The sequence below is a fragment of the Gopherus evgoodei genome, chromosome 5 (assembly GCF_007399415.2).
Source record: "Gopherus evgoodei ecotype Sinaloan lineage chromosome 5, rGopEvg1_v1.p, whole genome shotgun sequence".
Taxonomy (NCBI): Eukaryota; Metazoa; Chordata; order Testudines; family Testudinidae; genus Gopherus; species Gopherus evgoodei.
Genome location: NC_044326.1, coordinates 25,749,762 through 25,777,543, shown reverse-complemented (window position 1 = coordinate 25,777,543; position 27,782 = coordinate 25,749,762). Strand labels below are relative to the sequence as shown.

The 27,782-nt window shown below is 41.1% G+C and overlaps 1 protein-coding gene across 5 annotated transcripts in view; it reads right to left on the bottom strand.

Annotated features, from left to right (window-relative positions):
• The window catches only part of JAKMIP1 (janus kinase and microtubule interacting protein 1), a 275,429-nt gene that overhangs the window by 32,284 nt on the left and 215,363 nt on the right, over nucleotides 1-27,782 (bottom strand). For 4 of the 5 annotated variants that reach the window (XM_030563329.1, XM_030563330.1, XM_030563327.1 and 1 more), the window contains 2 exons: nucleotides 26,034-26,096; nucleotides 23,822-24,192 (listed from right to left, as the gene is read on the bottom strand). In XM_030563329.1, the coding sequence (XP_030419189.1) occupies nucleotides 24,019-24,192; nucleotides 26,034-26,096 (237 nt within the window). In that variant the 3' untranslated portion in view covers nucleotides 23,822-24,018. Of the gene's footprint in view, nucleotides 1-7,397; nucleotides 7,602-9,311; nucleotides 9,390-12,944; nucleotides 13,014-17,349; nucleotides 17,416-18,276; nucleotides 18,331-20,354; nucleotides 20,457-23,821; nucleotides 24,193-26,033; nucleotides 26,097-27,782 lie in introns of those variants that run through there. The other variant, XM_030563332.1, reaches the window with a different exon arrangement.

Genomic DNA, 27,782 nt, shown 5'->3' with positions numbered 1-27,782 from the left:
AACCACTCCTTCTCCCTGTCCCGACTGCCCCCGGAACTCTTGCCCCTGACTGCCCCCTGCCACCCCATCCACACCCCCCCTCTGAACTCCGCTGCCCTCTATCCACTCCCCCGCCTCCACTCCCTGCCCCCTTACCACGCTGCCTGGAGCACAGGTGGCTGGTGGCACTACAGTCGTGCCACCCGGCTGGAGCCAGGCCATGCTGCCGCCACCGCGCAGCACAGAGCACTTGGTCAAACCAGGCTCTGCAGCTGCGCTGCCCCAGGAGCTCACAGCCCTGCTGCCCAGAGCATTGCTCCAGCGATGGAGCAAGCTGAGACTGTGGGGGAGGGGGGACAGGAGGGGAGGGGCCAGGGCCAGATGCTAGGGGGCCAGGAAGGACGGTCCCACAGGCCAGATGTGGCCTGTGAGCCATAGTTTGCCCACCTCTGATTTAAGGCACCTAGGGTTACAGGACAGGTGGCAACGCAACCTCTCACTGGTCTGAGTTGAACCCCACGACATGACATATATGCTACACTTCATTCCTATTACTGACATCCTTGTATTGTCTTTCGCCCTCGATTGGGCTTCTAACAACCTCCTGTTGCATGTTGTTTCTATTTAGGCCCCAGTCCTGCAACATGCTATAGGAAATTGCTGGCCTTTCTCCCCCAACCCTGGAAGAACTACGGCCATGCCCAAGTCTCTTCCTTGGAGCACAGTTTATTAATTCAAACCAAGAAACCCTCAGAGTAACAAAAAATAAATCTATTCCCTTGATCAACACAGGCTGCAGGGGCCCTGAGGTCTTTCAGTCTTTGCCTCTGTCACACAGGGCCCAACCTCTCTCCTGCAGAGCTGCCCTTCAGAGGGATCACCTATCTTCCCAGCTGAGTCTGATAGATGAAAGGGCTGGCTGACCCAGGTCTCCTGGCCCTTAAAAGGGCAAGATAACCTGTTACATTCCTGTCTTTTTTTGTGGGGGACAGAGGGAGAGGGGAGTCAACTTCTCCCTCCAGGGTCTCAAACTTCTCAGCCATGCGCTAATTCTGCAGGAAGATTTCATGCTGAAGTTTCATCACCTCCTCCTCCAATATCAAGTGCTCTGCTTATCAGTTGCATCCTTCAGCCTCATATGGACAACTTCTTGTTCCATCATTACTGTTTGTGCCAAAACCTTGTCCCTTGAAGAGAGCATTATGCCATCTAAATCTGCAGGCTGCTGGTCGAGCCATTGGCCTCCATCCTATTCTTATCGGTCACAGAAACCCCAGATCTCTCCTACTCATTCCTTGAGTGGTCAGTAGGGTAGTTTTAGTGACTACTGCCACCACTTCTAAGTCTGCTCTGTGCACCATTTCTGCAGATGTATTGGTCTTTGGGTCCAATTCCTCCCCCATATCCCTGGACCCCTGACCAAGGGAGAACTTCTCTGCCCTCCTGCCTCACTTCAGGCACCTGAAACTCACACAGTACCATTAACAGACTATGCTGTTTTCCCAACTTTGACTCTGTCCTGTGAGCCATCCCTCTGAAACTCTATTGTGATGCTGGCAGACCCAGTGCCAGCTTATGCCAAGGCCCCTGGGCCTCACAGAACACTGACAAATGAATAGTCTTGGCAAAATTCACATGCTGCAGGTCAGTTGAATTTATAGATCATAACCCAGCACTATTAAAAGTTTAAACTTGATATTGAGAGGTTTTTAAAAGTTAAAGATTAGACATAATGAGTGAACCACACTCATATGATAATCTTGAGACAAAAGACCTTGAACATTTCGGCTTGTAGAGTGGAATATCCTATAAAAGGAAAACCCCAGATCAGGAACTGAGGAGCTTTGCTCAGAAGTTTTGACCAGATATCCAAAGACCTTCCTGCACCACTTACCACAGAAACCACTGCAGGGGAACTTGCCTGATTGCAGGACTTGGTGGCCCAGGAAGAACATAAGCATGAGAGACTGATTGCAGAACTGTGGACCAGGGAAACTGATTCAACCCAGGCAGCAGGCAAAGCCAGTGAAGAGGCTGACGAGAGAGCCCACCAAAGACGCATAGCCAGCAAACAGGTTGAGGAGAGGGCCATCAAAGACACATGGAACAAATAGCACAGTCAGAGGCAATGCTGAAGCTGAAGAGAGGGCACACCAGAAGCAGATGGAAGCTCACACATTGTAGCTCAGAGTACTGGAGTAGCAAAAGGAGATTCCCCAGCCAGTGAATACAACCGCCCCTCCACCCCCACTCCAAGACACAAGGGAGTGGGAGAAAGTCTGCCCAATTTATAAAGAGACTGATTGTATAGAAGAGTTCCTGTCCTCCTTTGAGAGACTGAGTGGGATTCACATTTTCTTAGAGAATAAATGGATGCCTATCCTCTTGACCAGATGAACTGGGAAGGCAAGATAAGTTTTTAACGATATGGAAAAGGGTGATGCTATGAAGTATAAGAAATGTAAAGAAAACATATTGAAAGGTTTAAGATTACCCCTGAATCCTGCTGAAGTACAGAAATGTTAAAGTGTTTGACAATTTCACACATGTTGAATATGTACAAAATGTGTAATTTTATGAGAAAATCGATAGTGGTGACAGGGGTTGAAGGTGACTATGAAAAACTGTTTGATCTGATGGCCCAGGAACAATTGTTATGGGTAGTTACAGACAAGCTAAAGACAAAAATAAAATAAAATAAAATAAAAAATCTTCCACATTTTTGGAGGCTAAAGAAATTGTTGAATCAAGGGCTCATGCGGGGCACAAATCCCTGGGGAACGGAATCCCCCCTGTGCCCCTGGTTCAGAGGGAGGAGGGATCTGGAAATAAACCTGTTCTCAACTTTGATTTAAAAAAATGCAAGCCCAGGTTTTAAACCCCCCTGCACTAAGGGAAGGCAGGTCATCTGTGATCACGGTGGGGCTCCTGGACATATAAAACCAAATTAGCAGAGGAAGTGAAAGGCCCAACTGTATTAGGACAAGTATCAGAGGGGTAGCCGTGTTAGTCTGGATCTGTAAAAGCAGCAAAGAGTCCTGTGGCACCTTATAGACTAACAGACGTTTTGGAGCATGAGCTTTCGTGGGTGAATACCCACTTCGTCAGATGCTGAGGCCCAGGAAAAATCAGTTTTTATAGTGGAACCTGGCCTATATGAGTTTAAGGTTATGCCTTTTGGATTAATTAATGCAGGGGCTACCTTTCAGAGGTTTGTCAATGAAGTATGCAGGGATTACAGACCTTTGCCGGGGCCTATGTAGACGACTTGGCTATTTTTAGTGACTCTTACCAAGACCACCTGAATCATGTGGGGATTGTATAGCAGAGGCTTAAAGACACCAACATCACTGATAAGGGCTCCAAAAGCAAGATGGGGAGTGCAGAGGTATCTTATTTAGGACACAGGTTGGACAGTGGGTTTGTTCACCTTGACCCTTTAAAAGTAGAAGCTATTCAGAATTGGTGTGGCCCACAAACCAAGAAGCAAACCCTATCCTTTATTGGTCTGGCCAACCATTATCGGGGAATTACAAAGAGTTTAATGATATGGTAGCACTCATAACAGAGCTTACAAAAAAGCAGCAGCCAGACTAGGTGGTATGGACCCAGGCCTGTGAAAAAAGCATCTAGGACATAAAAGATGTTTTGTCTAAAGAGCCAGTTTTAGCCAGCCCTGATTTCAGCAAACATTGGGGTGGGGGGCAAGAGTAAAAACCTGCCCCGCTCTCCACTGAACAACCTATGCTGTCATTGAGTGGGACTGCTATGCCATCATTTGGGCTGTTAAGCAACTTAAGCTTTATTTGTATAATAAAAGAAATTGATGTTTTGACAGGCAAGCTCACTGTAAGCATATTAGTTGGGAGTAGAGACCAATTCCAGATGGTTACGCTAGAGCCTAGCTCTGCAAGAGTATAACATGGAAATAATCCATATCAAGGGGAAAGAAAATGTGTCTGACGAAGTGGGTATTCACCCATGAAAGCTCATGCTCCAATACTTCTGTTAATCTACAAGGTGCCACTGGACTCTTTGTCGCTTCTCAAAAATAGGGGGATGGGGCCTTGAGGCGTATTCAGGAGTGTTGGTGACACTCCTTCCTGCACCCGTTTGGTGTTAGGAGTGTGATGCTAGCAGACCGGGTTGTAGCTCATTCCACGGCACCTGGGCCTCACTGAACACGAACAAATGTATAGCTGGAAACCAGTCTGGCTCGCCTGTGTTAGTATTTTTAAAATAGATGTTAAGCTGAAAATAATGTGTTTAGTATTTAGACTTTATAAAGTGCATGTAAGATGTTGCATGTATTAAACTTACATATAATATCTGTATCCCATGTTATAAGATAATATTTAAGAGTTTGCTCTTTAACCATAAAAATGTTCGCGAAGACTGTAAATCCCCATGATCAAGAGAGAAGCATTACCAAGTATGAAATACTAGTTTACCACAAAAGGTGTCATCTCCTCCCCAACAAAAGAAGGCCTATAGACACCAGACAAAGCATTGAGGAACATCAGTGGCTAAAAGACTTTGTTGATTGCTTCCCCCATGTTTTGAAGAGGGTATGTGCACAAGCCCTTGTCCCATCACAGCTTGAACACTGAGGGAAGGGAATAAATATCCCTGCTAAGGAGAAATTACCATCACTATGCTGCTTGGAATTCAGAAAGGTCAATATTTCAAAGCATAAGCAAGGGATCCTCAAGCTGCTCAAGCTAGGGTTAGCCTTAAAGAGCCTATAGAGTGTGCATATTGTGACAGACCCAGACCAGTGAGGTACAGTAGTCTGGTAGAGGGCAAATATACTGGTCACTGGATGAGTAGTTTTCTATTCCCTGAGTGACCAGAGCAGGGGCTGCACTGGAGTAATCAGGAACCTGCTAGAACCAATTAAGGCATACAGGCTGATTAGAACACCTGCAGCCAATCAAGGCAGGCTAATCAGGGCACTTGGGTTTAAAAAGGAGCTCACTCCAGTCAGGTGGGGAGGAGCCAGAGGAGAAGAAGTGCATGTGAGGAGGTGGGAGCAAGAGGTGCAAGGAGCTGAGAGTGAGAGGCTGTGCTGCTGGAGGACTACAAAGTACAAGTGTTATCAGACACCAGGAGGAAGGTCCTGTGGTGAGGATAAAGAAGGTGTTTGGAGGAGGCCTTGGGGAATAGCCCAGGGAGTTGTAGCTGTCATGCAACTGTTACAAGAGGCACTATAGACAGCTGCAATCCACAGGGCCCTGAGCTGGAACCCGGAGTAGAGGAAGGGTCCAGGTTCCCCTCAAGCCTCCCAACTCCTGATCAGACACAGGAGGAGGAGTTGATCCAGACTGTAAGAAGATCACTGAGATGAGCAAATCTGCCAATAAGCACAGGACCCACCAAGGTAGAGGAGGAACTTTGTCACAATATATAGCAGCTACTATCACCTTTTGAAAACTAAGATTGTAACTCCTTTGTGTGTGCATGTTTACCTGCTTTAATCTTGTAAATAACTCATCTCTTTTTCTTAGTTAGTAAATCTTTAATTGTCATTACAGGACTGACTACAAGCATTGTCTTTGATTTGAGATCTGTGGAACAATTGATCTGGGTAAGTGACTGGTCCTTTGGGACTCGGAGTAACCTGAATATTGTTATAATTTTTGGTGTAAGGGACCATCTATCTCAAAGGCAGGCTTGCCTGGGTGGCAATATAGACCGGAGTGCCCAAGGGGACTGTCTGTGACTCTGTGTTAAGGCTGTCCTAGTGGTTGAGGAGTTCACACTTGATACTGTGTTGGTGTACTGTATAGAACACAGAACTGGTTTGTGTCCTGTTTCTTAACAGTCTGCCCTGAGGTTGGCACTCACGGTTATAAGGCACTCTAGACAGCTTAATGGCTACATTCAGGGCTAAGCAGGATTTGGTCCCCTTGAGAGTTTTCCCAGCCTACCCAGGTCAGAGCACCTCCTATTCTCACCTTTTCCATTGGGTACTGTTGGTCTGCCTTGCTGCTCAGCTCCCTTGGCCTCCACTCTGTCCACTACCTCTCCCACAAATCATGGCTGAAAATGCCCTACCCAGCTTTGGGCTCCCACTGGCAGAATCTGCAAGAATTGTTTCAGAACCATCAGGCTCATGATTGTCTCCACAACCAATAGGTGATGAGGTCTTGCTATCACTGGGCCACTACACATGGACATAGTCCTCATGAAAATGGCTCAGTCTGGAACAGGTGAGGATATGCCTCGAGTCAGCTCCAGTCTATCTAAAAGGTAGCTTTTATCTCCAGGTCTAAGCCAGACTGCTTGTCACTCAAGGCTTGGTATACTGCCTGGGCCTCTCCTGTCAGAAATGGTGCCACACTGGCCATCCAAGTTGACTCCTTCCAGCTGGCAGCACTGGACACTCACTCAAAGGTGCAGAGGAAGGCCCCAGAGTGGGTCATCATCTGACCCCAACTTCACCTACCATGGGCAGGGCTACCTGAGCAGCCCTCTCCAGGACCAGCAAGACTCCCTGGAGCCCATTTCTCCAGGTGCTTCAGGAACTGTTTTTGTTGACCCTGCAGGAGTTGTGGCTGGCTGGCTGAGATGCCAACAGGTAGATGTCTCCTCCCATCCCATCCTACTAAAAAACCCAGGGGAACATCCAAACCTTGCTAGCCATCACTTCTGCCACTGTTCTTTCTATAACTGCTTGCCTGTTCTCCTCCACTTTTTCTTATGCTGCTTCATCTTCCTCTCGGTTCCAGAAGCTGTTTGCCTGCCCACATTCTCCACCATTCTGCCAGCCTATCTTCCCCAGCCCAGGAAGGAATTACATGGCCTCAAGTCTCTTTCAGACTCTTCCTTCAAGGCATGGGTTTATTAACTTAATCAAATAAAATCACAAAGTAACATAATACCAAATTATTCCCCTGACCAAACCAGGTTGCAGGGGGTCCAGAAGCCTTTCAATCTGCATCTCTTCTTGTTCCAGGGACAGTCACAAAAGCCAGCCTCAGCTCTCAGCTGACTAAATTCTCTTAGCCCTTTATCCACCTGATCCCATCTCAGCTGGATTAGACAATCAAACAGGGCTGGCTGGCCACAGGGTTACTGGCCCTTAAAGGTGCAGGCCACCCTCTTACAATGTTCTATGCAGGTAGACCCTGTCTGTCCATGGAGCCCCCTTGAAGTCAGCATAGCTCTGCCCACACGGAACAATTTACAAGATGGAGGCCCTAGACTACAAGCTCTCTGGGGCAGTCCATTGTATTTTGTGTCTGTATAGTGCCCATGCGGTCCCAATTCCGATTGGGGCTCCCTGGAATGACAGCAATATAAATAATAAGACTCAGAATAACTTGGCAAGGTGACAGTGATGTGATATTCTTGTGCTGGTGATGGTTGTGACTATGGTGGTAACACTGATGTGGGGGGAAGGAGTGGTGAGTTACCTGCTGTGCCTGCTGCAGCAGCTCCATGCGCTCATGCAAAATCTGGCTATCAAACTCGCGGCTCTGCCTCAGGATCTGCCTCCGTACCTTCTCCACCGCAGCTCGTAAATCCTCCCTCTGCACTTCATTCAATGACTCACTCGCCCGCCTTCCAGTGTCCTGCTGCAGAGCATTATATAGCGTGGCTTCCAGCTCCTGGATTTTCTAATGCCAACCCAAATCACACACAAACAGGCACACGTTTGAATACAGCAGGGCAAACAAACCAACACAACAACAACAACGCTTGCAAGCCAAGCTTAAGAGGGAGGAAGGACACAACCAGAGAGCAGGAAAGCAGCACTCAAGTGAGCAGCGAAGAGCATTCCATATACAGTGCACATGTTCTTATGAGACTGTTTCCAGCATGGGCCTTGTGTTCTGTTCAATTGAATGAGTGATTTGTTTAATTTAACCAGAGTTCACAGTATGTGTTGGGAAAGACAAAAGATACAGCATTTTCCCACATGCCAAGTTTTTGTTCAATTCACGACAGGGCCCCACTGCCAATTCTGAGTTACAAGGTTAGTGCCAAACGAGTGCTTTCCCTCATTGCAGCTGGATTGTTAAACCAGCTTAGGGAATAAAACTGTTTACAAGGCATCAAAAAGAAGAACTGCAAGTGATATAGTAACTTACTGCAAGTCAAGAAAAAGCCTGTCACTCATTTCTCTTTCGCTAACCCTACAGTTCTAATCTGCGGTTATTCCAGGTTTCCTTCCTTCTCTTTGTTCTGAATTGCCATAAGCAATTCCAAATACTTGTCTCTCAAGGGGATCAAAGGTTAAAGCACCGAATCAGAAATTTCATCAAGTAAAGAAACTCCTGTGTTTTCTGGTCTGTCGGGGTATTTGAGGGCTAGGGCACACCAATAGATCTTTTGTTTCTTGTTAGTTTCTAGTCAATTTTACTTTCAGTTTCTCATGCACTAACCAAATGCAGCAATATTTGGGAGGCGAATAGCAGAGAATGTTAAAATCCAAACAGAAATCTATATTCACCAACTAAAATAAGACACCTGATTGCTTTTACAATTAGGTTTTGTATGATCGTATGAAAGAAAACCATCCAGAATAACATTATTTGGATCTAAACTATCTGGCAGCAACCCACTAAACTTCACACCACCTTTGTGAGGTAGGTATTTGTATCCATTTTACAGATGCATAAACTAAACTGAATGGGTTGCCCAAGGTCCGTAGTATGGAATGGAACCCAGGTGCTCAATCTCCCAGTTATCTCCTTTAAACACTAGACCACACTGCTTCCCTAAGAATCCTTTTCCAATTTGAAATGCCTCCAATATGTAACCAATTCTTCATGCCACAATACTTCTGTTTCTTGAGGTTTTACTCCACCTAATGAAGCTGAGTGCACTAATGTGCTAATTCAGAGGACTTTCCTTATTTTGTTGTTCAACCTGAGAAGACCAAAGCCTGTGGCTTTATTTAAGAAGTCTATAAGAGGTTAGAATAGATAGGATGGAAAGGATAGACGTCTCTGGGTTTGGAGAAGTTAACGGCAAATATTTACAAATAGCTGGAAAAATAACATTTGAAATGTTTTATAGTCATTTTTCTGCATATTTTACTCGTGATCACTGTGCACTCTGTTAGCCTATCTCTGGCAAACAATTCTACCACCAAGATGTTGCCTTTGCACATTTTAGAATAAGATGCAATGCAAAAAAACATTACAATTCCAATTATTTTAACCCATTTCCTGTGGCATCTATCCTCCATGTAAGTAATTTTTGGTTTCCTAATCTGGCAGAACAAAAAACTCACTTAAAAAAGAACGCTGTGTAAATTCTTGTCTTCTGTATTTTATCAAATCTGATCAAGCATGAAAATTTAATGACTGTTCTTTTCCTACCATGTAAGCCTGGTCCAGAGCTTGTTTCCTGTAGTCGAGTTCTTCCTCTAAATAACCCTTCTGTTTACTGAACAGGTCCTGAGCAATAATAAAAACAATGGAGGGTTTGTTCTTTATCCTATCTCATGAGGAATCATAAAGTTCACCATTTTTTTGTATGCAATCTCTCAGTAACTTTCACCTGAAAGCAACTGAGAACCTAAAGCCATGGGTCATATTTATTGTTAGGGTATTTAAAGTATTAGATAGATTAGTATTTTTTTAAACCATCATATTAACTATGTGTATCTAGAAAGCATCTTTCCTTTGATGATCTCTAAAACATAGCATAAACCTTAAGGGCAAGATCCTGCCTTTATCTGACAGAGGCACACACAAAGGAGGGAGAGAAGGGTGAAGCATGTCCACCATACATGTAGTACAAGAGCCATTATTTATACAAGGCAGGCCGAGAGAAGGGAGAAAATCATGTTAAGTGCACTTCACTGCTCCTTTGAAAATGAGTAATATATGCCCCTGAAGGATTCATGCTGGAGGCCTCAATCTACATACTAGCTAGCCGAGCATGCAGCAATGTACTTTAGTCAGCAAACTGTATTTGAATTAGGAAATGGGAGGACTACTTGATGTGGGGTCCAGGACCCCTCCTTAGTGCAAGGCAGAGATCCTGCTCTACTGCTAGCATAGAATAAAAAGAGGTTCTTTATGCCCTCTGGTTTTCTGTCAGACTTGCCTCGCAGAGGGCAAGCTTTGGTTCTAAACCTCACATATCCCTATAAAAGTAGGTAACTCTAATCTGAGACGGGGAAACTGAGGGCCAGAGAGGTTAAGGGACTTTGCCTACACAGTTGCAGAAGCTAGTATTAGAACTCAGGATTTCTGAGTACTTTTCAATCACTTAAACTCACTCACCTGCAGTAATAACACCTTACCTATACATTGCTATAGCACAGTTTTTCCCGACCAACTGGGCACAAGGCGTTTTACAGGCCACCTATATATTATAGATGGATCATATCTGCTGTCACTGAAATGCTGAACAGCTTAGGATTCCATGGAACTCAATATCCAAAACTGGAGCTATAGGAAGACTGAGTCTTAGAATGAGATTCCAAATAGTTAGAACTTAACCAGTACGCAGAGGCTGGGAAACTTGCTCTTGGAAAAAGTGCTCTGGAGCTTTTAATGAGCACAAGTAAACACCATAAACAGGCTGGAAAATACTAGCTTTATATCATTCTTTTTGTGGTGATGGTGCCCATAAACAAGTAGTTCAGAAAGCGGAAAGGCAATTTGGTCAGACTTACTATTTATAGTCATTCTTATTTAAACAAACTTTTGTGTTTCCTCAACATATGGAACAAAAAGCAGTTTAAATAATATAAATCCATGTACCTTAAGATAAAGGCCTTTTAGCTTTCATTAAAAATACAAAATGGGCTGGTGCGTGTATGTGTATAACAAAAGGCTTTTAAAAACAGAAAGTTTTGCCATTCTGGATAATCTGTCAGTAGCAGAACCACTCCAAAACATAGAATGGTATCGCTAACAGAAATTATTGGCCTATGTCAATAGCAAAAAAAAATGTTCAGTTTGACTTCGAGTCTTGTTTGCATTTACTGGGCCAAATTTTGCTTTCAAATGCAATGCTCAGTAATGTGCATGGGAATTGTCCACATAAGAATAGGGACAGAATTTGGAAATTAATAATCAGTAATAAATCAAAATTCCTTTTTGAAATGTTATTTGGCTTAAAAGAAAACTACTCAGCCCAGTGATCTGACAGTCTGAAGAGTTAGTAATCATAAGAACTAATTATAATATATATTGTTCCTTGTTATTGGAAGTACCCCAGCTGTTGGAACAAGCCATTGCTTTTTACAGTGGCAGCATGGAAGTCAAATATGGGAGCCTAGAAGAAGGTTCCATGCCATTTTCATTCTGATATAATCCATAAACATTTAATGTTTTAAAACTTTATTAAACACTGGAGTTCTTTTAACAATCTATGAACCAATATAAAAGCAGAATGGGAACTTATTTAAGTCTTGGATGCTGAATGTTCATATGGCAATGGCACAATTATTGTTAATTATTTTTTCTATTACAGGAGCACCTAGAGGGGCAAGACCACTGTGTGCTGTACAAACATACAGTAAGAGACAGAAGAGCTTGCAACCTAAATAGACAGGAGAAAGGGTGATCAGGGAAACAGGAACAGGGAGGGGAACTGACTTGCTCAGAGGTACACAGCACGTCAGTGGCAGAGCTAGGAACAAGTCCCAGTCTAGTGCCCTAGCCATGGTACCACACTCACTCGCAGGTAATATCACCATCATTTAAGCAAGGGGCCACTACCAGCAATAGGAGTCAGAAATTGTAATAAGGATGGGATTTTCAGAAGCACTCGCCATTGGCCTAACTCCACTCCCAAAGGAAGCAGCTAGGCCAATGGTAAGCACTTCTGAAAATCTCACCGTAAAATACTGTTTCATATTCTTTACATAATTTATGCCGGGCAAGATGTGACTATTGCTTTTGAGACTGACAGATTGCTGAGCTGAGCAATTACATACAGTTCCTTGGTGTGAACATACTCAGAAGCTTGAAGTGAACATGAATTACAGATACCACAGATTGCAAATGAAAACATGTATATGTCAAGTTAGAGAGAGACGACATATTTGTTCTAATTTACTTTTTAAAACAATCTAGTGTTTTCCATTTTTCCCTCTAAAAATGTGTTATTTTTTTACATTTTCCAACTCAGAGTTACAAATACAGTAATTCTTGGTGTAATACAGATAAAAGGGACTACACCTTGCCTTACATGAACATTGGCATCATACCCGATTCACAAAGGCAGTGCACCAGGCAATGAGCCAGAAAAGCCAAATCCTAATCTTGGCACTGACAGCCAAAGGCAAGAAAGTCACTTAACCCATCAGCCTCAGTCTCCCTTTCTGTGAGATGGGGATAATGTTGTTTATGTATCTACTGGGAAAATGTATGGCAAGGTTTAATCAGTATTTGTACATCAATTGGAAGATGAAAAGCGCTACATGCATGATAAATCAACAAAGCTAAACATTCATTCAGAAAATCTTCATACAACATACAGCAAAAGGAGAGCTTAGTATCATATCAAATTTGTAGTGAAAGACGTCATTGCACTTTGGAATTCATCCATCTTTGAGAGGGAAGAGAGGTTAAGACAAAAAAGCAGGAAGAGGACTTCATTAGTTGAAATTACACATCACAGGCCAAATGAATCCCTGGGTGCAGTTCCACTGAATTTGATTCCAAGACTCCAAAGAACCTGCTGTTGCCAAACAAAATAATATACATAGAAACCACACAGACAGGTTTCATACCATTTGCTTATTATACCTGTTTGTGTGGTATTTTGCAGGTACAGCCATGTTTCAGTCTCAGTTTAATTACTTTTTTCTCTGCACATCAAAGGCATTAGCTATTAAACAGAGTTTTATAACCTATTCCTGACAGCACCATGCAGCCATCCCCACTACAAAGAAAACAGTAACAACTTAACATGTCATTGTATTTACAGACTTCTCTCTAAAATGCAGTTCTAGCTGAGCAAGTGACTTTTTAAAAATGATCATTTCTCACCTTTTCATTCTCCAGGTCCATCATCTTCTGTGTCAATGCAGCTTCTGTTCCCTCTATTTGTTTTAGCCACTATATGAACATGGCAGGAACAAGAGGAATAGAAAAAGATGAGAATACAGCCTTTGGAAGAGCGTTATTGAAAGTGATGTAAGTTAATTTGTTGATAAGAGTGCCAACTGCATGCTGCACCCATCCCCACCCCCATTAACTGTTCAGCTTTTTCAAACTACAGATAAATAAATGAGGAGGCGGGAACTGGGAAGACTAATTATGAGTGGAGGCTGATCCTTCCCCCTCTAAAGGCCTAGGTTCAAATGTGATTGGGGTCAAGAAAGCAAAATTAGATGATGGTTTCACCCTTGCTACTCCCCAGGCCCATTTGTCCACATCACAAACCCACCATATGGTGTCAGGGCTCAACCTTGCAATCCTTTCTTATGGTAACTTAAACCAGTGGGAGTATTTGCTTGAGCAAGTATTGCAGAATCCATCCTTTATTTGGCACAATTCACAGCATTTGCTGGGAGCAAGCTCGTTACTAGAACGAGAGGGGCTTTGAAGGTGAACAGGGGCATGTGCAAGAATTTAAATTTGACTGCTTTTGGAGGGGCAGGTTCTGTGCCCCCACCACAGCCCTGGGGCCAGAAGAGCTTGTCCTCCTCACTGCAGGCCCAGGGCTGGAGGAGTTCTGTGTCCCTGCTTGCCCCTGCCCCACTTGGGCACTGCCCTGGAAATGAAGATTAAGAAGGGTAGGGAGAACTGTATGAAGAAATTAATGCAGTGGCTACCATCTGATCAATCTCTCATTATTATGCTTTAAAAAACGTGACCAAAATGAAAAGAAGAATGGTCGTTCCATTCCAACTGTAAGACGATACGCAGAGGAAACCACAGTTTTGTGCCTTGAATATTACTGATGGCTAAGAGCATGCTAACATTCAGCTTTACGGGTTGTCAGGACGGATGAGAATTCTCATTCTTGGTCATGTTTTATTTTATTCCATTTCTTCACTGGGTTACAGGACTCCCTTACAGCACAGTCTGGATAATTTTTTTCCCGTAGGGTCAGTTCCCATTGAAGTCAGTAGGAGCTTCACCATTGACTTTAGCAGGAGCAAGGTTGGGCACTTAGAATATTAAGTAGAAGAACTTTGGGGAGAGTGATGAATCTTTGTTAACTTTTGTTTAAATAGCTTGATTTAAGTCTGATATGTGATGTGATTTAGGGGTCTATTGATATTTAAGGACAGACATTGGGCCAATAAAACATTACCTCGCCCAGCTCTGTCCTATATATACATACAGACACACTAAGATGCCATATGTTTTTAGCTGATAGTCATTTCTTTCCTCACTACCTGGTAAGACCTAACTACAGAATTCTGCATTTTCTTGCTAGCACCTGAGATCAGTAACACCTAAGCATTCACCATGCATGTGGTGTTTGCCTAATTCAGCATGTCCCCCCTCTGGCTCCTATGCGTAAGGGCAGTGGGGGGTTTCGCACACTGCCCCCACCCAAGCACTACCCCCACAGCTCCCATTGGCTGGGAACTGCGGCCAATGGGAGCTGCAGGAGTAGTGCCTGCAGACAGGGCAGCATGCAGAGCCGCCTGGCCACGCCTTCGTGTAGGAGCCAGAGTAGAGACATGCTACTGATTCTGGGAGCTGCTTGAGGTAAGTGCCGCATGGAGCCGGCACCTCTGACCCCCTCACACATCCCAATCCCCTGCCCCAGCCCTGATCCCTTTCCTGCCCTCTGAACCCCTCGGTCCCAGCCCAGAGCATCCTCCCGCACCCTGAACTCCTAATTTCTGGCCCCACCCCAGAGCCTGCACCCCCAGCTGGAGCCCTCACCCCCTCCCACACACCAACCCCCAATTTTTGAGCATTCATGGCCCACCATACAATTTCCATAGCCAGATGTGGCCCTTGGGCCAAAAAGTTTGCCCACCCCTGGTCTAGTGGATAGGATATGGAGCGACTTGGGTTCAATTTAATCTGCCTCATGCCTCAGTTCCCCATCAGTAAAATGGGAATAATACTTCCCTGCCTCACAGGTGCACTATGTGGATTAATTCATTACTAAGTTTTAGTCATTGATTGATTGTGAGGCACTCAGGCTACAGAGGTGTAAAAGTACATAGATAGACTCTCACGTTAAAATCAGACAACCTGTATGTTAGTTAGAAGGACAGAACCAAACACTTCTCCTTTTTGAACAAGCTGATTAAACAGTAAGACTACCACAGAAGTCCTCCTCTGGTCAGCTGAGGACTGACAGAAGTACTGTCAATAGGAATAGTTCTTATGAGGTAACCAAAACTAGATTTTTTGCAGAGGAGGTGTAAAAGATACCCGCTATTTTCAGAACTTTGAAGCCACTTTTGTAATTTCTTTTTCTATTGTTATATAGGATTTCCCATATTGACAAACTCAGTTTATTTTTAGAGGCAGGATTGCTGTGATTGGACACTAATGGAAATAACCTGCAAGAGGTCACTAAGCTTCTATATGAGAGGGCTAGCTTGCATGACCCTTACTCTCTCAAATAGTCCCACTGATTTCAGTGACACTACTCTGGTGAATATGAACCAGCTTGAGTTCAGCCCTTAATGCTTGCGTAATTTTGCTCTTCCTTTTGTCTACTGATCTAGCCTTTTACCATCTATTTTTCTCATTAGAGTTTAAGATCTATGATTGCCTGTTATAACACAGTGACAGCTACAACATTTGTAATGATTTATTCAATTTTATTTTGCTTACACAAATAACTTGGTTGAATCATTAATCAATTAATTTGAATGGTGGAGTTTTCATGCTAGACTTCCATTCTGAAGTTCAGAAATGGACCTGTTCAGGTCTAGATATAAACCTATCAATGGCAGACTTATTGGGATGGGGCCTCTTCAGTAAAAAGGAAATGACTTCCTTCCTAGCCAATTTAAATGGAATTATTATTGGTCATTATTACATTCGCTCTACTAATGATGTAAGTGGAGAGCAAGTTCTACAGTCACATGGAAGCAGGTGACTTGTCTAATTTATCTGTCCTGTGGATAATATTTTTGGTCATATCCTATGACAATGTTGAACCAGTGAAGAACACATTTACTAAAAGAAAGTTATTCCCTCTTGGACCTCTCCCTTCTTCTTTCACTTGTAAGTATCAGGAGATCATAATAATCTGCTCTGTTTGATCACAGATCTGTTACTGAATGACATGGACAGTTATGACACAAGAAGGAAAAGGCAGCAGGATAAATCGTGTGTGTGTGTGTGTGTGTGTGATCATACCAGTGATTCTCAGCTTGAGAACTACAACTGTTATTTGAGTGATAAACGGTTTGTTATATTACATTTCAGTTGTCTGATGGCTACAACTGGTTTTTAAGACTCTGGGGAAATGGAGTTGCTATTTTCCAAGACCAATTGACTGTTTATATTTTTATGCTACTGAAGACTACCAGGCATCCTAATTGGGAGATAAATATTCTTTAGCAAGGAGTTTAGAAACCTCTCCACTTAATACACAGCAGCACAAACCAGCTGCACTGTACTAGCTCAGTGAAGTCCCAGGAGAGGACCAAGCCCTAACAACAGAAATACTGAATCATGTTTTCATAATTCTATCTTCCCCGTGTGGCACAAGAAGGGAGATAACAAGAGATGAAGGCAATTTTCAAAAGTGCTTGGAAGTGTGAGATCCAAGAGGTAAAACATCATGCAAGTTAAGGTTATAATGAATTTCTCACTAACACACTGTAGGGTAAAGGAAAGAGTGGGAAGTTAAAGGGCAGTATGTATTTTTAGACCATTTGAGAGAGATACATTTGTGGCTGCGTAATGGAAATATATTGAAGCTAATTTTTCAAAAACTAGCATCCTGTGTCCTTACAAAATAATGCACAGGTGGCACACGAAAGGAGCAATCCTGTGAGGTGCTGAGAACTCTTTTTCTACTGACTTCCATCGTAGAGGCTGGTATTGAGTTCATTCCAGGAGGTTTTCAAAACCTTGGAGGAGTGGGCCCAGAACAAGTCTTCATCGTAACCCTGCAAAGCACTGAGAACCTCCAGTGATGTGCTGAGCACCCTCAATTCCTCAAAAGGTCACTGGTATTTCCCAGATTAGGCTTTTTTAATCCAAAAGTATTTTACAGCTTTGTTTTAATGGCAACGTCTCCGGAGAAAGTTTTCATTTTTAAAGTTATATTTTAAATGTTTGAACGTATGTTCGGGCCCTTCACAAGCACAATCCCAATAAAGCCATGGGTTATGATGCCTCCATGCTCCCATCCATGTTAATTTAACAGAAAGGCCATGCATCACTGACAAATCATGCTTCCAGTTCTAGGATGGTATGCTCAGTGTTTATGCAAACAAAAATCTTTACTGAAATCTACCTTTTCACAGAGGGAAAGTACAGTTCCAGCTTGGATTATTGCAACCTGTTCTTCATTTCTCAAATTCTAAAATATAAAAAAGTTGCAAGTGTATTTCACATTGGGCTGTAAATCCATTCTTCAAAACTAGTGAGATCAATTCTGAATTTATTGTATGTATCACAGAGCATTGGCTCTCTTTATTTTTAAAAAAACAAGCACAGAAAATATCCAGTGATTACAAATAATAAAACTAAAGTAAGTGAATACAGTCCCCACACTTGTTAGTTCACTGCATCATTCTCACCATGCCTTGCAAAAAGAGCGTGGTCTAGGGTGGTCTCAATCCAGTGATTTTTTCAAAATGGGAAAAATATCAATTCTTTGGACTGCCGTTCTAATGCAAAAAAATCTTGCACTGAAGCCAAGGGAGCACAGACAAATTAGACCTGCTATTGAACAGAGCAACATAGAGTGCTTTGAAAGTACTTTTGGATCTCACTGCATAGAATAGAATCTAGAACCAACCCTCAAACTTTGTGGATCAGACTCAAGCTATGGCAAAATCTTTCCTGTCTAAAGTACTTCTAGGGCACCCATTGTTGTAGAATCTAAACGTCTGTGTTACTATTTCAGGGAATCAATATAGAAAAATTAGTTAACTTATTTCCTACTCTTAATTTTGTTCTAGCCTTTATTATACCATGTCTTGTGCATTCCCCATGCCACAACTTTTAGTGCCTCTCATCAGTGGCCCATATCTGTCCTGAAAAACACAGATGTGACTCCCATTGAAGTCAATTCCCATTGAAGGGATTGCATCTATGCTGGCAAAAATGGGTCCTAACATTTGGTATTGTATATCAAATATAGCCATAAAAAATCCCTTAATGTATATTTGCTGGCATGCCATTCCATGGGAATAATTGAAATAAAGAAATTTGTTACCCCATTATCTCCAAGGATATCAAGCTTCTTCATAAGTTCAGAAATATTCACATCCTGGAAAATATTTTTAACATTCGTTGTTCATAAAGGAGAAAACACATCATTAGATACTATTTTTTTTTACATGGCCCTTATGCACCTTTGCATGCAAGAAGACTCCAGAAGCTGAATGTTAGTTTTGCATCACAATGACACAAATGCTATTGTTATGTTTACAGTGGATCAAATAGTACTCTCAGTTATATCCAGCAACCTCGGTGTAAACAAGGACAGAATATGTCTTAGCACATTTAGGTTTATCAATTCACTGAACTGTTGAAATTGGGTAACAGGCTTAGAAAAAGACCTGGTTTGAAGAGAAAAAAGTGCAGCAGATTGGGCTGTTGATGTTTGTGGGACTAGTGTGAGGCTAAAGAGAGCATGAATTGGCCCATAAAATAACTAATGATCTTTAAATTTAATTTGCTTTAACACGACATGGTCACATTTCGGACTTCTAGTGGCAGGAATAATGTCTGTGACTGTCCCACTAGTCTACCCATGATTACAGAAGCCACCAAAGAAGTGTGACTTTGATCCTTATTAAGGCCCATTGATTACCTTTGAAACCCCCCACGCAGCTAGTTTTCTCTGTACAAAAAACCAAAATCTACTTCCTCTCTTCCTTCCTACACTCCCACATCACACAAAAGAAGAAACAAAAGAAACCCTCCTAATTAGATACCCAGTCTTATTCATTGAAATCAATAGGAAAACTTCCACTGATACACCAGGAGCAGTAATGGACCCTGAATGCCCAAATCTTTACAGAGTTGAGAACCCTCAACTCCCATTGATATTAGGGGGAGCTGATAGTGCTCCACATCTCATGAGAAATGTCAAGCACTTTGCAGAATTGTGTTTTATACAACTATTTTCACTACTGCTTTGTATCTGTATATTGTACAATCACATTGAGGGGACAACACTGAACACCAAATTTTGTGCCACATTAGCTACTCTTGCCTCAAACTTACAAAATGTATAGGTGTTGATTATTTATTTTATTATATGCTCATCTTGGGCCTGATCTGAAGTGAACATAAAGTCAAATCAAACATACGAAGTCTACTAGGACCATTGCACCATGGTTGATGACATCTCACCAGGCATTGTGTAATGAAGTTCCCAGATCGGGATCGATCCTGCAAATGCATGGATCTCAGGGGTAGTGCCACAGGCAACACCAGAAAGGACGGCCAGATTGGGGTGAGATGGTGACATTTTGCACATAGTTAAGCTACTTTTTGCTTAAGATTTGACACTCACAGCACATATAGGAATACCTCTAGCTGCTCCTAGTCTGCCCGGAAAAGGGGCCAGGTTTCTGACCCATATAGTGGTACAGGTAGTACACTGGTCTGATAGATCCTGAACTTTGTCTCAGCGCAAAGATTTTGTGTGTGTCCATAAGCAAGAAATGGACTTCAATCAGCAGGTGGCGAGATCAATGGGAAAAGGTCCCATTGAGTTGAATGGACTTTGTATCATGTTCCTTACACTCCAAGGCTCTTATTCAGCAAAAAAACATAAACACATTACTTCACTAAGACCTACACAGGTGCTTAAGTGCTTTCCTGAATTAGGTCCTCCTAAATACATTATACGGATGATAACTGATGATGGAAAAGGTGCCACTTTTCTGACTGCAACTGTACATTCAGTATTGAATAAATGTGGAACTGTAGGACAAATCAACTAATCATATCATACAATTATGTTCTTCCCTGCCATATATTTTTTACAGTTTAGTTTAAGCTACTTCTACATATCTCAAGTGACTGGCCTTCATTTTCTTTGGAGGAAGAACACTTGACAGTGTAGGAGACCTCTTTCCTCTGCTATTCATCCTAAACCCTCCTTTTCTCAGAACTTGATCATATCTTTGTCTCCGCAGAAGAAAAATATTTCTTACATCTGAATCGTTGCTGTACTTTCTAAGGTAACTGTGATTTAAAGTGTTCATATGAGTACAGGGGTGTTTCTGTTAATGCTCCTGGTTAGCCAACCATTGCAAGAGCTAATGAAGCCACATCTACCTTTATTCCTTCCTGTTGACAGAACAGTTGAAGTGCACTTCCATTGTTTTCAGGGAAGGTGGTTATATGGAGGTTAAATGCCGGTGACCTTCGTTCTCTCTCCTGAGGAAAGATTTCGTTTAAAAAACAATATATGTGATTATACAATAAGGTCAGTTTCTTTCTGACTACCCCAAGTTATTCAAGACAAACCTAAATTTACTGATATTAAGAAATCCATAGATCCCTATTTGCAGTCAAAGCACAAAGTTTTCAGGCTCTTCAATGCCCTTTAAGGTTTTGTTGCAATTTGAGCACTGAAGTCCTGATTCGACAATAGGATCCATGCAAGCAGAGCCTCTGCAACATTGAAAGTAACAAGGCTCCACATGGATACACAGGTCCACTTGTATGGATCCAACTGTAGGGATGGGTGACTTAGACAGTCCTCTAAAGTATTTCATGTTAGATGGAATCTTTTATTTAATCTATTGCTTTCATGAGCAAATAACTGTGAAGAGGCTACAGAACAAAATATCAAACAGTGTCAAATCATATTAAGACCTTGAGGAGATTGTGTCTATTCTGAAATGACATGCATTTTTGTTCTGAAAACTTTCAGTAATAAAGCTAAGTGTTAACCACAGTAAACCAGCAATGAAGTTAGCTAAACCTTACAGTTTGGCATTTTAATTCCTCAAGCCCAGCAATTGACTACTCACCCCAGTTTTGTATAATACATTCTACTTTCCGTTTACCATTTTCTGTGCCAAGAAGAAATCCTTTCACGTACACTACCTCTAAAATTATAACATTTTAAATATATTCAGCACATTTCATGCACTTCTTCAAAATACTGATCCATTATTTCAGTGGAATAGCTGTGGAATAGCTGTATTCCTACTTTCAGCATTGTGGGTCTTTTGTTAAATTTCGATGTGCTTGTGAAAGTGGCTGGATTGAAAGATCTGGAAGCTGAAGCTCCAGGCCTTATTCTAAATAGTAACTGTGCTGAAACCAGTGGAATTACACCAGTTTAAATGAGATTAAAATCACCCCGCATCTTCTATTCACAAAACAGAGGTAGCATGGGCAGTGGTTCTAGCTTCCCCACAACTCCCTACAGAAGAGCATTGGCTCTGTTCTGCAGAGATAAACTTAGTGAAGGAACAGTTCAGTTTCCATGCCCATTCCATCCACAGCTTGGCTTCCAAAACTACAAATGAGGGAAAGTTTGTTAGTTGATTTGTGAGATGGACACTTGTTCTTCGGGAAAAGGGCTGCAACCACGGTGTCATTTCACAGATTACTAAAGGATAATGAGCAACAGAGAGTCCTGTGGCACCTGTAAGACTAAGAGATGTATTGGAGCATAAGCTTTCATGGGTGAATACTACATCTCTTAGGGTACGTCTTCATTACTGGCTGTATCGGCGGGTAGCAATCGATTTCTCGGGGATCAATATATCGCGTCTCATCTAGATGTGATATATCGATCCCCGAACACGCTCCTGTTGACTCCAGAACTCCACCAATGCGGACGGCGGTAGCGGAGTCGACGGGGAGCCGTGGACGTCGATCCCGCGCCGTGAGGACGGTAGGTAACTTGATCTCAGATACTTCGACTTCAGCTACGTTATTCACGTAGCTGAAGTTGCGTATCTTAGATTGATTCCCTCCCCTAGTGTAGACCAGCCCTTAGTCTTAAAGGTGCCACAGGATTCTCTGTTGCTTTTTACATATCCAAACTTACACGGCTACCCCTCTGATACCAATGGATAATGAGTTGGTTAATGAATTTGAAGCTGCAACCAAGAGGTGAAAGACTCTGTTTGACATTACCTTTCTCCTTGTGCACTGTCTCCTAAAAAGTTTTTTTTCCTACTTATTAGTCCAATTTTTAAATAGAGCCATGTCAGTAAGTGAGCTTGATGATGTAATACATATACAGAAGCAGGGATTCGATCCTAAATTGACCTAATTTAAAATGAAATTGAAGTTTAATCTTTTGGCAAATTAAACTTGTCATTATTTGCCTGTGCTAAATGATAGACAATTGACCCTGTTTTCTAATCCACCCTAATTTTCATCTGAAAGAATTTAGTTTATCACTATGCATGAAAATACTTTCACCAACAGCTGCATAATTTTGCGAATGCAATCACTCTGTAATTTTTGTGTCTATGCACTTGTCCATCAGTGAGAGATTTCTTTTGCCGTTTTATTTGCAATTTAATGAAAATCCTTCAGTTGTTATTCAGTAAATAGGGACTCAACAAGGATAATAAACACATTGTACTGTGGAACAGTTCAGCTTTCCTTTAATTCTTTAGTTAAATGTAGGATGTTCTTATCCTAAACATGCTTTGAAGAGTTCATTTTTAAAGATGTAATATGCACCAGGTTACTTTTACCAAAAATACATAAATTTTGGAAAACTGTTTGTTAAATTAGCTGCAAATTTTATCTAACTTGTTCTGTATTTTAATTTAAAGTTGCTTAATAAAGTATACAGAATACAAGTTACTTTGCATTTTTAATTTTCCAGAATGACTAGTCAGACACTAATCTCTCAAATGCATAATCTGTATTACATGCTATGGACATCAGACTATACAGATGGTAAAATAAAATGATAAAATAAAAGATTTTAAGACGAGTAAAAGATTAAAAGCAGAATGACCACATAGCATGATGAAAATAAGATTTTCATCTTCACCATGGAGCTTATACATGCCAAGGATTTTGGTGAAATGAACCAGATGAAGAAAATTATGCAACAGTAACACTGAGTGTTTTGTAGAGTTTATTCTAAAATGTAAACGGTGTTAAAATGTTGATGGCCTTTTCAAACTCGATATGCTTGTTATCAGTTAATGTGACAGTGTGACAATGCATCACACCCATATTGTAACAAAAGTTTAGCATATCATTCCCTATGGTCCCATCTGCGAGGTGATGAGCATCATCCATTCCCATAGAAATTACAGGCCCTATGTCAGAACTACTTTAATAAATAGCCTATTATTCCATTTACTTAAAGGAAAGTATTTGTGAAAGAAGCTTGCTCTGAAGAACACATTACTTTCACTTGCACAATTTATATTTGTGCCTCACACTTATAATTTGCAGTTCTGATTGTAAGATTTGACTTTTTGACATTTATGAATGTCTCATCCATGTCCTATATCAGCAGAGAAGAGACTTCAGGTAAGTGAAATTCTTTTAAAAGTGTGCTAAGAAAATGTGCTCTTTTAAGTTTGTTTTATTTATATTAGTGCTGTCAATTTGAAAATCAGCTTAATTAAAAACAATTACAGGTTGATGTGATGGAGGTGTCAGATCCTCAGACTGCCTTGCATGCAAGATGTGAGAAGATGTGTTAATTGAAACAATGCCAACCAACCAAGTCTGTAGTATGCATACCAAGTGAATTCACATGCAGGAAAGGTGTAGTTATGGAAATGAAATAAATAAAAAAGGCAAAATGTTGCAAAACAAAATATTTTATTAGGTGCAAAACAAACTATATGCAGTATATATTAGCTATTTTACATCTTCATAAAAATTAGTGAGCATTCTCTCCAAAACATATTAAGGCAGTGGTATTCATTTTCAGAATTCAAACTTACAGCATTTAAAAAAAACCTAAAATATTTCCACCTTACACATGCACCAGTGCACTTTACGTGAATTTCAACTTGGGTTCAAACACAATTTCTGCTCCATTTGAGAGTTTACAACTGAGAGAATCTCTTACTTCAAGTTCGAGCACTCTGAATTCTAACAGCTCATTCTGGTCTTTTGCATCCTGCATCTCGTTCTTCAGCTGATTCTCTTCCAGCTCCATTTTGTAAATCTAAGATATAATAAAATATCACAACACTAAGCTATGGAAAAAGCGGTGTATTCAGTTAAGTGCATTGATTCTTGACACTTAGAAGAAGAAATTAAATCCTCAGCAAAGAATCCCTTATTAAAATAGTAACAAGAGTTAAACTGTAAGTAAAAAAAACTCAGGGCCCAAAATTCCTTACCAAGTTCCGAATCCAGGAAACATATATGCATGTTCTTTACTTTATGCATCTTAGTATCACCATTAGAGTGGATCTGATTGCTCATGTGCATAAAGTTAAGCACATAAGTGAATGTTTATAAGATCAGGGTCTAAGGCAAAACTTTCACTGACTTCAAGGAAGGACCACACGGTTGGATGGCTGGGCCCCAAGTCTTGGGAATGAAGACGGAGCATCACATTAGGAAGCACTTTACAGGCTCATGAACAGACACAAATTGCTCACTGAGAGTGGATAATGATTTTCCTTGCCTGGAAATTTCATGAGACAAGTCTACATGAAGCCATTTTGGAAGCAGATATCAGAAGCTGTGTATAGACTGCAACTAAAGGAAAAAAATGAATGTTGAACTTACTCGTTGAACTTACTTTTAACAACTCACTCAATAACACTGGGTTAGAAGTGAAGAGTATTTAAACCCAAGTGGTCTGTTCATATTTACTTTGCTCCACTTTTTAATGTCATAGTGCTTGCACTTAGTTCTTTAAATCTTCCCAACACTAACTAAATAACATTCACAACACCCCTGTGAGGTTGGTAGGCAAGTATTTACAGCCTCCATTTTACATAATTTGCTGAAAGCCATGCAGCAAATTGAGAGCCATTGTTACGATTCAGGACTTCCTGGCTCTCAGTGATGTGCTCAGGGCAAAAAATATAACGTTGCTTTCCTATGGCCTCATCTTGGGAGGTGCTGAGTGCTCTCAACACCTTACAGGGTCAGGTACTTAACTCTTTACAGTCAAATCAGATTTCTTCTCAGGCCTAATGATAATTCTCCAATGTTGTGCTTTGAGGCTGTAAGCTATTTAAACAGCAGCAAAATGGAATGTCACAAGTGCATTACAGACCCTTTTCCTGAGTCCAACTAAAAGCATTCTTAATACTGTCTGACCTTCTCATTGATATGAAAACAAGAGGGTATATGACAGTGCTTATAACATCAATAAAGTATAATTCTAGCTGTAGTTCTTTAGTCGTGGATCTTTCTTTGGCTCTCTTATTTCTATTGAATTAATGATTTTAACTCACTAATTAAGAGGCCTCATTCTCTGAGGTACTAAGTGCCCCCAACTCTCTCACTAAAGTCCATGGAGGGTATTCAGCACCTGGAAGAAGTCACTCAGCATCTCAGGCCCTAAATGGCAATTTTCTATTCTTTAAAACATCAAATAATACAACTTAAAGTGATCAATATTGCTTGAAAAACTTGGTTCTGCATTTTTTAAATCAAATTAAAACAAGTTATCCTATTCAATAGAGAACAAATTAAGTGGTACTGACAATAATCTGAACTGTTTCTCCAATTTTGCTATATATATATTTTTTTTTTGGCAAAGCCCAGCTACCATTCCTTTATTACTATTGCTTTATATTTATATTGTGGTGGAAATTCAACTTAATTGAGTCTCGCTGAGCTAGAGATTTTACAAACATATATTTCACAATAACCCTTTCCCCCCCTAAAATGCCATAGAATTGTGAGCTCTTTTTCAGACTCTCAATGTAACATTTTTTGGACAGGAAAAAAAAAAGTTAATTTTACCTTAACACTTCAACACTTAGCACATCAGTTTCCTTTGAAAAGTAGAGATTAGATAGTACCTAGATTCTGAACACATACCTTTTCTAACAACTCCTGGTTTGTTCTGATAAGGAGCTGCTTTTCTTCTATCCATTTGGAATCCTGGGGGAGAAATGTAAAAAAACACCACACCTATTTTTTCAACAAAGAACTCAGTACAGTAATAAGGATGGGTTAAAGAGCAAACCCGTTGTAAGTATTTTAAGGATTGAACAGCTACCAAAACTGATGAAAAGGTACTAAATCCCTGCTTCTTTTTAGTCTGGCTTTTCTTCTTTCCTACTTTGTTCAACCTAATCATTTAAATGTTAAAACTTTAAATGTTAGCCTCTAACAATTTTGGAGGAATGTAGTCAATGATAATTTAACATATATGCTGTCAAGTATTTGCCCATCTTAGTTTAATATTACTGGTATTGGAAATTGTTCCTTCTCCTTCACTCAAAGGGTTGCAGCTTGCCCAGTAGCTCTGCTTTAAAATGTAGCTTTTAGCTACCTTATATATTCCCTTATGGGGAAGTGGAAGGAAAGCATTTAATGATTCATAAGTAGTGCAACTAGAGTCCAGAGACCTGCAGTTAGCAGTCCTCAGGTGGAAGTGAAAATGAGTCTGATGTGCAGCCTTTCAGGTGTGGAATAAAAGGGAAGGTGATGGTGGCAGGTGAAATCATACAAGACCACCTTCCCCATTAAAAGCTCTGTATTTCCATTTGATAACATGGGGGCCTGAACTAAAGTTCACCAACATCAGCGAGTCTCTTTCCATGGATTTCAGTGGACTTTGGATGAGGCCCATAAGGTCCAATCCTAAAAAAATTTACTACCACTGCTCAATACTGTTTGCAAGTTCAGGTCCATATTGCTCTTACAATCACTTGAAATACTTACATGAGTGACACTTATCCCAAATCAATCAATTAATTTTCTATCTAATGACAGGGAAAATGTACCTGAAATCTAAAATAGATCTAGTTCAGTGTTATGGCTGAGATTTCCTAAAATGGCAAAGGATTCGGACACGCAATACCCATTAGAAATTAATAAGAGCTGGGCAAGAGAAGTCCAAAGCTGCTTTAAAATCTCAGCCCAAATCATGTTGATGCAGTAACTATTTATATCAATGAGGCTTTGCAGACACATTTCACACAGATTTTTTAACTATTGCCACAAAATAAAATGATCAGTTATTTTACTAATTTTGCATTGCCCCCACAGACACAAGACTGGAAAAGTTCACATTTATTTTCATGCAGACGTTATTTCTTTGAGAAATGGAGGATTGTTTTGATTTGTTTCAAAAGAATTTACTAGACCAAATGTTTAAAAGGCCAGGAAACAGTTAAGATGCATTAACTAGAATTAAAAGGACAAAGTAAATTGTGGAGAAATGCAGCCTAAACTTCAACATTTAAAAAGCCTTGAGCGATGCTCAGAGGGAGGGAGAAATACTGTGGCAAGCGTTCTCCAGTTTTGGCCTGCAAAGCACACAGGAAAGAGCTCCGTGCATCTAGAGACTTAGGTGAACACCCCCAGCCAATATCATGCTGAGGGGCCAGTTGTCTTTCCAGTCTCCTTTGCACGTATTTTCCATCTGCAAGTTTGACTATTTTGATCTACAATGAAACACATGCCTGAGATGTATTTCCTCTGTTAAAAGTTTCATTTTGGGTGACAAACAAGATCCTTTCAAAACTTGGCTATTTGGGATCTGATCTTGATTTCAGTGGAAACTGAGGGTGCTCAGCACTGAACAGGATCAGGTCCCTATGTATCTCTTTCCAGGACCTT